This window comes from Bufo bufo, chromosome 7, assembly GCF_905171765.1.
Source record: "Bufo bufo chromosome 7, aBufBuf1.1, whole genome shotgun sequence".
In the NCBI taxonomy this organism is placed as follows: domain Eukaryota; kingdom Metazoa; phylum Chordata; class Amphibia; order Anura; family Bufonidae; genus Bufo; species Bufo bufo.
The window spans coordinates 209,380,261-209,394,368 of record NC_053395.1 but is presented as its reverse complement, the minus strand read 5'-3'; the positions used below and the strand labels follow the sequence as shown (position 1 = coordinate 209,394,368).

General features: G+C 49.8%; 1 protein-coding gene across 3 annotated transcripts in view; it reads right to left on the bottom strand.

The window, feature by feature from the left end:
• The window catches only part of GTDC1 (glycosyltransferase like domain containing 1), a 185,783-nt gene extending 173,023 nt beyond the window's left edge, over positions 1-12,760 (bottom strand). For 2 of the 3 annotated variants that reach the window (XM_040440662.1, XM_040440663.1), the window contains exons 1-2: positions 12,507-12,658; positions 9,626-9,827 (exon numbers count right to left, since the gene is read on the bottom strand). In XM_040440662.1, coding sequence (XP_040296596.1) covers positions 9,626-9,827; positions 12,507-12,567 — 263 coding nt within the window. In that variant the 5' untranslated portion in view covers positions 12,568-12,658. Of the gene's footprint in view, positions 1-9,625; positions 9,828-12,506; positions 12,659-12,713 lie in introns of those variants that run through there. The other variant, XM_040440664.1, reaches the window with a different exon arrangement.
• Between the last annotated feature and the right edge of the window lie 1,348 nt (positions 12,761-14,108).

Below are 14,108 nucleotides of genomic sequence, written 5' to 3'. Positions count from 1 at the left end.
GGGAGAGCTGATGGCACTGGGGGATAGTGGAGCTGATGGCACTGGGGTGGGGGAGAGCTGATGGCACTGGGGGATAGTGGAGCTGATGGCACTGGGGGAACTAATGCACTTGGGCTGATCACACAGGGGGGAACGAAGGGTGTTAGGGACTGATGGCAGGGGGTCTGATGAGTTTTTATAAAGGAAAACAGTCTATTAATAAATTTTAGATTACTCGATTAATCGTAAAAAATAATCAATAGAATACTCGATTACTAAAAATAATCGTTTACTGCAGCCCTAGTCACAGTACTCCTTTAGCTCCGGTCGGCTGGTGAGCATTGTCAGCGGTCGGTGCTTGCGCACTGAATGCCCTGCAGTGGGCATCGGCCTCACCATACTTAGTGCACATTCGCCGAGCCGGATTGTGACGGCGCAGTGGAGGGGGCCGGCCACTACCATAATCATGCCAAATAGGACCCAAGTAATAGCACTATACAAATATTCCCAAATAAAGTGGTCATACAGTGGGCAAAAATACTGACAAAAGATACTGATATAAGTTTTTATCTGTTGCTACTTTTTATCAAGTTGTTGGGGCTAATGATGTCATTGTTCTAGTATGCTGACATCATACTTGCGTGCAGTGCCTTGGCCATGGTTGACAGTGGAGCAGAAGGATAGGCCATAAATGTCTGATAGGAGCAGGTCCCAGAGGTGGGACCCTCACCACCATCTTGTGAATGGACAGGAGGCAGCCCATGTGCGTCTCTCTCCATTCACTTCTATAGGACTTACGAAAAGTAAGTAATTGTCGTGGCCAGACCCTGGACTGGACAGGGTGCAACAGAGAGCCGAGAAGGCGGAGGCCCCGGGGGCAAGCACCCCATTTAACACGCCGTAACACAGACGTACATAGGACTTATAAAGGGTCAGAACATCAATCTGTCTGCCACTGCCAGATGATAGAATAAGTGGTCGCCTCCTATGTTGAAAGTTAAATGATCAGGGAAATGAGACAATTATCTACATTAAGACACAGGCACCACCAGGTTTAGTCTGCACAGGTCAAATATCGCAGGCAAATTATAGATGTGCAGGACACGTTCAGTATGTGGTGATGAAAGGACACATCAGCCGCTCATGTGATGGGGCCGTGTACCTGGACCTCTGTAAGGCGAGACGCGAGAGCCAGCTGAACACACCTGTTCCAAAAAGCCTAAAGCATCAATCAAAACTAACTCCTTCTAAGTCACTTCGAGCTTCCTGAGTGGAACGCGGTCATCAAGGACAGATGGCTGGAATCTCCAGGAAGGAGACACTTCAGTAGAAGAAGGGTCAAAGGAGAATCTGAGGCCTAGTCGATCTATACGTGTGAAACACTCCTATCAACTACTACTACAACTATCACTAAGAGATAGGAATCAAGTCCATGACACTGAAGGAGTAGTATAGCAAGACAATAGTATAAGGTGAGATGAGAAAACAGGGATTTAAAGGGGTTCTCTGGGTTACAGATAGTGATGGGCAGATTTTCGGTCCGACGATCTCCACCTTAGCAAACGCTCGTTTATCGGGCAATCCAGATCTTTCAGCATGCTGAATGTCGGCGGCAGATTGTGCTGTCTAATTACGATCTGCCGCCAGCGAACCACTGTACAGCGTGTGGACGAGTGATGACATAGCGATCGCTCCTCGCCATGCTGCGGAGGAGATCAGTGCATGTAATAGCAGCGGTCTCCTCAGCAAGCAAGCGGGCGATTTCCGGAATGGAACGCTTCCCTCTGCATGATCGGGGTGTCTAATACACCCTTTAGGATAGGTCATCAATATCAAATTGGCGGGTATCCGACGCCCCGACCAATCAGCAGCTGCCAAAACAAACAGACAACAGAGTCTGAAGCTCCGTCTACTGTGCGGTGGCCGGTTTTACCTCCCATTCACCTCTTTAAAGGGGTATTCTGGTAACTTGAAGTTATCCACTATCCTATGGATAGGTGAGAACATCAAATGACAGAATAACCCTTAGATCAGTGGGGGTCCCACTGCTGCGACTCCCCCATCAAGCTACCTTTGAACATTGCTGTTACAGTGTTGTATGCGACCCACTTGCAACCAAAGTAATTTTTATTTCACTGTCTAATGGCTGTAGCAAATCCTAAATTGTACCCTAAAACAGTCTTGCAACTCCAATGGGTCAAGCAAAGTCGCCAACTCGCCATGCAGCCCTAACCTTTAGGGGCCATTCACACGTCCGTTGTTTCTTTCCTGATCTGTTCCGTTTTTTGCAGAACAGATCTGGACCAGTTCTGTACCCATTCATTTTCAATGGGTCCTGAAAAAAATCGGACAGCTCAATGTCTGATTTTTTTTCAGGACCCATTGAAAATGAATGGGTACAGAACTGGTCCAGATCTGTTCCGCAAAAAACGGAACAGATCAGGAAAGAAACAACGGACGTGTGCATGGACCCTAAAGGGGTATTATGGTAGTTAGAAGTTATTCCCTATCCAAGATAAGGGATAGCTATTAGGCCTGTGTGGGCCTCTGGGACCCCTACTGATTACAAAAGCAGGGGCAGAGCCCGCCAAAGTGTCTGGTTGAGCATGCGCACCGCCGCTCCATTCAGCTCTAAGGCTGGGTTCACACTTGAGCGCATTTTATATGCGCGTTTAAGGCGCGTTTTTGTCGCGCGTTTTTATGCGAGTTTTTTGCAATAGTAAACGCGCATTTGACGCGCGTTTGTGTGATTGACTGCAGTGTCCTATGGCCACAAACGCGCGTCAAAACGCCCCAAAGAAGCTCAAGAACTTGTTTGAGCGTAGGGCGTTTTTCAGCGCGTTCAAACGCGCTGTAAAACGCTCAAGTGAGAACCAGGGCCATAGGGAAGCATTGGTTTTCATGTGTTGAGCGTTTTACAGCGCGTTTGAACGCGCTGTAAAACGCTCAAGTGTGAACCCAGCCTAAGACTCTCTGAGATAGCAGAACACAGCGCTCGGCTATTTCCATTAATGGAGCAGAGGTGTGCGTGCTCAATCTACTGCTCCGTTCATTGCAGGGACCCTGTGGGGTACAGGGGCCCCCTTCACATTACAGGTGGGGGACCCAGCAGCAGGACTTCTACTGATCTAAGAGTTATCCACTATCTTACCAGAACACCCCTTATAGGTTAGGGCTAACTGGCCACTTTGGTTGACCTATTGGAGTTGCGCAACTGTTTTAGGGCGTGATTTACCTGCGTGTGAGATTGAGAATTTGCTACCCCCTTTAAAAGGAGTGGGGACACGTCACGGGTCACGTATGACTTACCGTATCGGAAAAGTCTCTTGTGTTTTTGCAATCTGCAACAAAAAATCCAGTAGGTTTGGATTTTTTGCCACTGCTGTGTTGCGATCGCATCACTTTCGCTTGTAGTAACGCCCCCCAAATTCACAATCATTACCTGCGAGGTCACGATGCGCTCTTCATTCTGCGTGTAGCCCCGGCCGGAGGAGGTAAAACTTGTGCTACTACATTGTGAATAGATCTGAAGAGGCACGGAATCCCGACGCGCGGCATTGCCCCTTTGTTTTAGCCCCACCCCCACTCTATGGCGCAGTAGCATATTATCCGCACATATAATGGGGGGGGTCATGTTATCCATCTATAATGGGCAGGGGAGAAGTAATTTAGAGGGGGTTCACGTAATATTGCCACATTTTAACATCATTAGCATCTCCCAAGCCCCCCGTCCCCATGCGATGAGATCGAGCTAGATGCTGCAGCTGTGTGTGAACACGGCTTTATAACCACCGATGCAGCAATCGTTACAGGGCAAACACCTTGTGACAAGAGGGAAGGAGACGGACGGAGAATGCTCTAAAGCAGGCATTCTCAACCTGCGGCCCTCCAGCTGTTGTAAAACTACAACTCCCACAATGCCCTGCTGTAGGCTGATACCTGTAGGCTGTTCGGGCATGCTGGGAGTTGTAGTTTTGCAACAGCTGGAGGGCCGCAGTTTGAGGATGCCTGCTCTAAAGGTACGGACTGTCCATACATGGAAGAAAAACTTTCCACAAATCTACAGTGAATATGCAGTGACTCCATTATATAAAAAAAATTTAAAAAAACACATGTTGCATCCAGACTTCGCTATGGATTTTGACTCTGCCGTAAAAATTCACGGCATTTCTGTAAAAATAATAAGCTCGTTTTACCGCTACATGTAAATGGGGTTTTTAAAACCTCATCTACTTGTATCGTACTGTCATTTCCTGCAGACTTCTCACAGATTTCAAGGACTGTCAAAGCTGCCATGTGTAGGGCGATTGTGGAGAACGAGAGTAACGATACCAGGGCGTTCTTCATAGGTCCGTGGTATAAATAAAATAGCCGCATTGTTTTCCCCCATAATGTAATACGTGCCGCTGGGCTCCGATTAGAATGTAGTTTTCATGCGTTTTATGTGGAAAACCATTAACAGAAGTGAAGTTTACAACATTCCACAACGAAAAGAAACATAAAAAGCCTCAGCGACTTTGTAAATACTTCATTTTACTCATCTTGGACCGATTTACAGTTTTGCCATTTTCTTCTCCAAATACAAAGCTCTGCCGGTCGCTCCTGTGGCAGAGCATTGCGGGAGCACACATGGCAAATAGTCACACCGTATGGGGGTATATTAAAGGGCTTGTTCCATGAAAAATACCGATCCCCTCTCCACAGGATAAGTGTCTGATTGGCAGGGGTCTGACTGCTGGGGTCCCCACGTTCCCCTCTTTGAATGGAGCAATGGTGGCGCATGTCCGCTGACGCTCTATTTAACTTTACGGGACTTCCAGAGATAGGAGAGGATCACTCGACACCCACCAACCAGACAACTATTTCTATCCTATTCTGTGAATAGGGGTCATGACTTTTTCAAGAGACAATTCCTTTAACACGTAGTTGCTCCACAGCATACCCCTTTGTGTTCTGTTGTACTTTTAGTTTTCCATATAGATAGGTAGATATCCCTCTCCACAGGCCCCATGGCTCCTATCCCTCTCCACAGGCCCCATGGCTCCTATCCCTCTCCACATGCCCCATGGCTCCTATCCCTCTCCACAGGCCCCATGGCTCCTATCCCTCTCCACAGGCCCCATGGCTCCTATCCCTCTCCACAGGCCCCATGGCTCCTATCCCTCTCCACAGGCCCCATGGCTCCTATCCCTCTCCACAGGCCCCATGGCTCCTATCCCTCTCCACAGGCCCCATGGCTCCTATCCCTCTCCACAGGCCCCATGGCTCCTATCCCTCTCCACAGGCCCCATGGCTCCTATCCCTCTCCACAGGCCCCATGGCTCCTATCCCTCTCCACATGCCCCATGGCTCCTATCCCTCTCCACATGCCCCATGGCTCCTATCCCTCTCCACATGCCCCATGGCTCCTATCCCTCTCCACATGCCCCATGGCTCTTATCCCTCTCCACATGCCCCATGGCTCCTATCTCTCTCCACATGCCCCATGGCTCCTATCCCTCTCCACATGCCCCATGGCTCCTATCCCTCTCCACATGCCCCATGGCTCCTATCCCTCTCCACATGCCCCATGGCTCCTATCTCTCTCCACATGCCCCATGGCTCCTATCCCTCTCCACATGCCCCATGGCTCCTATCCCTCTCCACATGCCCCATGGCTCTTATCCTTCTCCACATGCCCCATGGCTCCTATCCCTCTCCACATGCCCCATGGCTCCTATCCCTCTCCACATGCCCCATGGCTCCTATCCCTCTCCACATGCCCCATGGCTCCTATCCCTCTCCACATGCCCCATGGCTCCTATCCCTCTCCACATGCCCCATGGCTGCTATCCCTCTCCACATGCCCCATGGCTCCTATCCCTCTCCACATGCCCCATGGCTCCTATCCCTCTCCACATGCCCCATGGCTGCTATCCCTCTCTACATGCCCCATGGCTGCTATCCCTCTCCACATGCCCCATGGCTGCTAACCCTCTCCACATGCCCCATGGCTCCTATCCCTCTCCACATGCCCCATGGCTCCTATCCTTCTCCACATGCCCCATGGCTCCTATCCTTCTCCACATGCCCAATGGCTCGTATCCCTCTCCACATGCCCCATGGCTCCTATCCCTCTCCACATGCCCCATGGCTCCTATCCCTCTCCACATGCCCCATGGCTCCTATCCCTCTCCACATGCCCCATGGCTCCTATCCCTCTCCACATGCCCCATGGCTCCTATCCCTCTCCACATGCCCCATGGCTCCTATCCCTCTCCACATGCCCCATGGCTCCTATCCCTCTCCACATGCCCCATGGCTGCTATCCCTCTCCACATGCCCCATGGCTCCTATCCCTCTCCACATGCCCCATGGCTCCTATCCCTCTCCACATGCCCCATGGCTGCTATCCCTCTCCACATGCCCCATGGCTGCTATCCCTCTCCACATGCCCCATGGCTGCTAACCCTCTCCACATGCCCCATGGCTCCTATCCCTCTCCACATGCCCCATGGGTGCTATCCCTCACCCCATGGCTCCTATCCCTCTCCACATGCCCCACGGGTGCTATCCCTCTCCACATGCCCCATGGCTGCTATCCCTCTCCACATGCCCCATGGCTGCTATCCCTCTCCACATGCCCCATGGCTCCTATCCCTCTCCACATGCCCCATGGCTCCTATCCCTCTCCACATGCCCCATGGCTCCTATCCCTCTCCACATGCCCCATGGCTGCTAACCCTCTCCACATGCCCCATGGCTGCCATCCCAAAAAAGCTGCATAACCCTTTCCAGGGCTTTGATATCCTAAGGATAATCCATCAATAAAAATAGGTGGGGGCCCAACTCCCCCACTGGTCAGCTGGCAGAAGAGGCTGCAGCGCTGTTCAGCTGATAGTGGCTAAACCTGGTACTGCAGCTCAGTCCTTGTCTTTTGACTGAGCTGCAGTACCAGGCTCATCCGCTGCAATATGCCTGGCAAACAATGAAAGCAAGAAGTGCTCACAGATCAGAGGCGGTGCTGAAAGTTGGACCCCTACCAATTTGATATTGACGGCCTATCCTAGAAAACCCCTTTAACGTGATATATTCCCTAATCAGATCTTCACTCTGACTAGATAAACCAGAAGAGGGAAGAACATGACAGGTTTCCTGGGATTGCATGCTAGCTTTTCGTGGGATCTCTTAAAGTGTAGGTAATCCAATGAATTGCAATTAAATTATGTTAGGTCAATGTAATTGAAGTTTAACTAATGGGGTGTGTGTCTGTGAGCAATGTCTGATTAGCTTATTACATGGAGCACAGGATGTCTTGTGATGCCGACCTTCAGGATGGAGATGACCTTGTGATTCACTGGAGGACACGGCTGGGATCCAGATTATAGGACATGCCAGAACACTCGTCAAAAATGCCAAAAAGCCCAGAGACTGGAGGCAGCGCTTCACACGGCATGGACGCATTGTATACATTTCTTTCCTAATTGATTTCATGCCGCCATGAGACAGCAAACAGGATCCGCAATCTTCACATCTCGCACAGCCCTCTCACCCATCACCACACAGTGAACAGTTCCGCAACTTTCTAATATAGCGGGACTTTCTGTTGCAATTCCTCGGGGTGTTTAAGATCTCTGCTTACTGTCAGTGAACATGAACAGTCTTGTTCATGACCACGTCCTGCAGACAGCGCCCGAGCTTGTAACAGAGCTCTCTTTTTGCAAGGGTCTCTTCACACGACGGTCAAATTGGGGTTTATTGCTATAAAGACGCAGCAAATTACTGTGGTTTACAAAAAAAAAAAAAAAAAAAAACGCTGCGTTCTGCCATGATAATAAACCACTATTTGATTGCACTGTGTGAACAAACGCAAGTAAGTCCTGCATCGGTGTCACAGGGCATAATGACGCTCTGTACGCGCGATTGTACGGGCGTTTACAATCGCGCGTCGGACAGAAGCAAACGCCCATTGTCGCGCGTTCCCGGAAGTCTATGTACAGAAACGCGCGACACTATGCCCCAAAGAAGCTCCTGAACTTCTTGGGGCGTCGGGCGTTTTACAGCGCGATCGTACGCGCTGTAAAACGCCCAGGTGAGAACCATGCCGATAGGGAGGCATTGGTTTCTCCTTGTTGAGCGTTTTACAGCACGTAGGAACGCGCTGTAAAACGCTCAGGTCTGAACCGGCTGTAAGGGAACCTTCACACCCGGCAGATTCTGTGGCAGAAAATTCCGCGACTGGATAGGTCATCAGTAGGGATGAGCGAATGGACTTCGGATGAAACATCCGAAGTCGATTCGCATAAAACTTTGTATCAATATTGTACGGAGCAGGAGCTCCGTACAGTATTAGAATGTATTGGCTCCGATGAGCCGAAGTTATTACTTTGCGAAGTCTCGTGAGATTTCACATAATAACTTCAGAAATTGATTTATTCTGTAAAAAAAAAAAAAAAAAAAAAAAACATCTTCCGAAATCGGGTTCGGTTCCAAGTGGTACATTGAGAGATACAAGATACCAACAGATCCAACTATCCTCCAACGATGCCACGATCACAGTTAGGGTCCATTCATACGCCCGTATGTGTTTTGCGGATCTGCAAAACACGGACACCGGCAATGTGCGTTCTGCATTTTGCGGACCGCACATCGCCAGGCACTCTCATAGAAAATGCCTTTTCTTGTCCGCAATTGCGAACAAGAATAGGACATGTTCTATTTTTTTGCGGAACGGAAGTGCGGATGTGGACAGCACATTCCGGCCCTATTGAAAATAAATGGGTCCGCACCTGTTCCGCAAAATTGCCGAACGGATGCGGACCCATTTTGCCGAAGTGTGAATGGACCCTCAAGGCCTCATGCACACGACCGTATTTTGTTTCCGTGTCCGATCCGTTTTTCTTGCGGATAGGATGCGGACCCATTCATTTCCATGTGCTGTCCGCATCAGTATGTCCGTTCCGTTGCTCCACAAAAAAAATAGTGCATGTCCTATTTTTTTCTAGTTTGCGGACAAGGATAGGCATTATTTCAATGGATCCGCAAAAAAAACGGATGCCATATGGAACGTCATCCGTTTTTTTTTGCAAATCCACAATTTCTGGACCGCAAAAAACATACGGTCGTGTGCATGTAGCCTAACATGGAGACAATTCCTTTATGTTCAATTGCCTTGGGCTTTCTGCCCTGAACACTTCCCAGCCCCTCGCCTCTAGAGGTCTCTTGACGCTACAGCCGGCTCTCGGGGCAGAGGGGAGAGGTTGGGGAAGATGAGAGGGCAAAACTGAAGACAGACTCCCCTGTAAAGGGGTTGTCCAGAACTAATAAAAGATGGCTGCTTTCTTCCAAAAACAGCGCCACATCTGTCCACAGGTCATGTGTGGTATTACAGATCAGCCCTATTTCTATCAATGGGGCCGAGCAACAATACCGGACACAGCTCATGGACAGGCGCGGCGCTGTTTTAAAAAAAAAAAAAAGAGGCATATTTTACTAGCCCTGGAGAACTCCTTTAGGTTTTTCATTACTCCAAGTAAAAAGAAAGACATCATTCTATTTCAGGAATGTGTAATACTAGGGCAAAAATTCGGGATTTTAAAAATTAGAGCCAATTTGTTCAAGCATCATTGGTACGTTGGGCTGTGTCCTGTATACGGTACATGATTACCTGTAGGAGTCATCGGGTGGAACGGCCTGCATGAAGTAGAGGGCGGCAGTGCGGGCCCTCCAGTGCCACTTCTTGGCGGGGAGGCTGTAGAGGACGCAGCCTTCCACTTCTCCTTTCAGAAGGTCCATCAGCTGCTTGTGTGAGCCTCCATAAAAGGCCTCGAGCAAGAGGACGCTCATTCTAGCCGCCGTCCAGTCTTCTCCTGCCATAAATATGATCACACCGTGAATACCATGCAATATTATTAAATGAAGGGGAGGGTCATCAATAAGGGCCCATTCACATGTGCAGGATTTGATGAGGATTTCGGCATGGATTCTGTCACAACCCTCATCATATCTGCTGACTTTCCACACCCAATGCGATTTTCCAGGAGTTTAATATCTAATCGGTGGTGGTCCGGTACCTGGCATCCCCCAAGCTCAGCTGTTTGAGGAGGGAGCGGCCTCCTCGCAACTTCCCAAGCACAGCGCCGTACGTTGTATAGTGGTCATGCTTGGTATTGCAGCAGTGGCCCACTCACTGGAATGGGACAGGGCTGCACATAGGCCATGTGACCGATGAATGTGACGTCACTGGCCTAGAAAGAGACAATGGAGTCGGTCGGATCGCCACTGATTATATATTGATAACCTATCTCCAGGGGTTAATTTTTTAATGGTCTCCCTTCATGTGATTTAAAGGGGTTATCTCATCTGAGACAATGGGTGCATAATGCTAGGATGTGCCCCCATTGTCTTATAGGTGCGGGTCCCACCGCTGGACACACCAAGCGCTCGCCCCATAGAAGTGAATGGGAGAGCACTGCGCATGACCGGCCACCGCTCCCATGTGAGTCGAAACTGCTATGATGTTACCTGGAGAGTAAACACACTTGATGCTTTGAAATTAGAAGGAGTGCTGAAGCCACCGCTCCCATTCACTTCTATGGGCCCAACGGAAATAGCCGAGCCAGCACTCTGTTATTTGCAGCGGACCCATACAAACTGAACGGAGGGCGGCTGCGCATGCACAGTGCGCCCCCCTCCACCACTTTCGGGGCTCTGTTCTCAATATAGAGTCCCGCTGGGAGCCGCACCTATAAGACAATGGTGGCATATCCTCCAAATACATACTGATAGGGACCTTAGATTGTGAGCCCCATTGGGGACCGCTGGATAATAATGTCTGTAAAAGCGCTGAGGAATATAGTAGCGCTATAGAAGTGTGTAAAATAAATATCCTAGCGTTGTGCCCCCATTGTCTGAGAGGAGACAACCCCCTTTAACAGTAAGAACAATATTCCTAGAGGTCCAGCGCTGCGCTCCCCGGTGTAATTACGTTGCAGGCACTTCCTGGATCACATGCCATACATTCAGCATGTGATCCTAGCCCGGTTACAACCGGCGATGTATGGGGGTTGCGCCTGCGCACTCAGATTGTCTTGGGCACTGAGTGCTTACAGCCCCCGAGGCTGCCTGACTGTGTAGCCACTACCCACATACATCGTGGGTTGTAAGCAGGCTCAGTGACTGTGGCTCCGACTGCGCAGGCGCAACCAGGGTTGTAACCGGGCTAGGATCACATGCTGAATGTATGGCATGTGATCCAGGAAGTGCCTGCAGCGTAATTACACCGGGGAGCGCAGCGCTGGACTGCTAGGAAGATTTCCACTATTGTTAATGTTAAAATGCTTAATCACCTGAAGGAGGGGGGGGAGGGGCATTACAAAATTTTTTAAAACTGCAGACAACCCCTTTAATTGGCCATTTCATAACCCATTCACAAGCAGTGGAAAAAAAGTCTGCGCAGATTTCTATCCACACCACTAAGGCCACGGATTTTCCAGGATCGTGACAAGCATGTAAATGGAACGCCCCACTTCCGGGGTGGCATGTGAGGGTTTTTTTTTCGGTGTTCCCGGCCCCTTGTAAAGGTTTCCTAGATCTCGGACGACCCCTTTAAAGTGGGTTTCCCACTAATAAACACACAGGATAGGGGATAAGTGTCTGCTCACTGGGGTCCTAATGCCGGGAACATTAAAACGGAGGTCGCAGCCCCCTACGGGATTAGAACAGCGATGCCTAGACGTATCTACCGAACCACTAAAAGGGTTTTCCGGTTGGTAAGGGTACTGTCACACTAGCGGTTTTCTTTTCCAGTATTGAGTTCTGTCACAGGAGCTCAATACCGGGGAAAAACTGATCAGTTTTATCCTAATGCATTCTGAATGGAGAGCGATCCGTTCAGTTCAGTCCCTCTTACGTTTTTTTTGGCTGGATAAAATACCACAGCATGCTGCATCCTGAACACTTGCCGGAATGCCGGATCCGGCATGATTTTCCATTAATGCATTTGCGGTCTGCGCATGCACAGACCTTTAAAAATGTGAAAGAGATAAATACCGGATCCGCTTTTCCAGATGACAACCGGAACGACGGATCCGCCTGACAAATGCATTCGTTTGCGTCCGGATTTCCAGGATCCTCTGCCGCAAGTGTGAACCTGTTACCCTGTACCTATCTGCTGCTGCATTTGGCTTTCTCAGGAACCCCCATAGAAATGAATAGAGTCACCGTGCACATGTGGCCATTTTAGGGGCGCTGCGGGGGTCCCAGCTGTGGACAGGGGATAACTTTTACCAACTAGAATATGCGACTGCTAAGTAGCCAGAAGTCCACATGCACCACCCCAACCCGGACCCCGGGACCTCAGCTTTTGTAATTGTGGGGGTCCGACTGCATTTTTAGTAGTATAACCCTGCATCAGTTTACAGATGACATCACTGGCGGCTGCAGTGACGTCACCCATGTCATCACACAGGGTAGTAACACAAAACGCACTAACTGGAGGGCTAAAAATTCTAAAATTAAACATATAGAGAGGATTATAATATAGATACCTAGGTAAGGAGGGACTACAACCCCCAACATGCTAACCCGGGTGTCTAATGACTGAGGCATAAACAAGCCAGCTATGGTAGAACCGCAAGTCCCAGCACGACCCCAGGTGAGGGCAGAGGACGCTGCGTTAGGAGCCCCGCATATAGTAACACCCGACACAAGCATCATGCACAGTACACGAGACAAGGGGCAAAAAAGGTACTGACCGCTTCCTGCGCATGCGCAAACGGCACTGGGCACGCCCCCTCCTCCACTGTCCTGTCGGCGTAAGCCTCCTAGCCACGCCTTCCAGTGACGTTGCAGTGACGTTGGGTGAAAAAGGCGGGATTCTGAGAGATGACTATACGACGCCGTTGTTAGGGACGTTCTCCTGGAGTGACGTAAGGGTACGAGCGGTGTGACGTCACAGGCTCTCTGGAGTTGCTGATTGAAAGCGGCAACGTGTAGTAATGTGTAAGGACTACAAGTCCCAGCGCGTGTGACGTCAGAGGAGACGCTCGCTCCTTGAAATTAATCTAATAATAATATTTATGTCTTAAAGTAATAATATAATGTATCATAATGAAACAAAAGTACCGATAAAGAAAATAAATACTGGAGGAGAACTATACGCACTCCGTAATTCTGAGGGGTTCTTAGGGTACTTTCACACTAGCGATAGTCTTTTCCGGTATTGACATCCAGTAAAGGGTCTCAATACCGGGAAAAAACGCATCATTTGTCCCAATGCATTCTGAGAGGAAAGCAATCCGCTCAGTGTGCATCACGATGTCTTCCCTTCCGTCCCTTTTACGGTATTTGACCGGACAAAACTGCTGTATTTTTTCTGGCCAAAATTCCGGAACAATACCGCACTTGCCGGCATTAATTTCCATAGAGATGTATTAAAGGGGTTGTCCAAGTTATATTTATTGATGACTTATCCTCAGGATAGGTCATCAATATCAGATCGGCGGGGGTCTGACACCGGGCACCCCCGCCGATCAGCTGTTTGAAGAGGAGGCGCGCGCCGTGCCAGCGCCGCCTCCTCTTCACTGTTTACCTTCTCGCCGTCGCCTCTGCAGCGGTGAGCAGGTGTAATACCGTCCCATTCATTTCAATAAGAAGGATCGTTCCCATACACTTGTATAGGAGCGATCCGTACCATTGAAATGAATGGAAAGGCTTGGGTGTAATTACAGCTGCTCACCGCTGCAGAGGCGAGAAGGTGAACAGTGAAGAGGAGGCAGCGCTGGCATGGCGCGCGACTCCTCTTCAAACAGCTAATCGGCGGGGTCCGATCTGATATTGATGACCTATCCTGAGGATAAGTCATCAATAAATATAACTTGGACAACCCCTATAATGCCGGATCCGGTACCAAGTGTTCCTGAAATTGCCGCATCGCCGGATGCGGTTTTCAGGTCTGCGCATGCGCCCGCATATAGGAGGAGCTAGTTTCGCTTTTGATCAGGAGGAGCCGAGCCGGAACAGCTTAGCAGGAGGAGCAGAGCAGGATGACCAGAACCAGAGGAGCAGAGCAGGATGACCAGAGCCGGAGGAGCAGAGCAGGATGACCAGAGCCGGAGGAGCAGAGCCGGAGGAGCTGAGCTGGAGGAGCA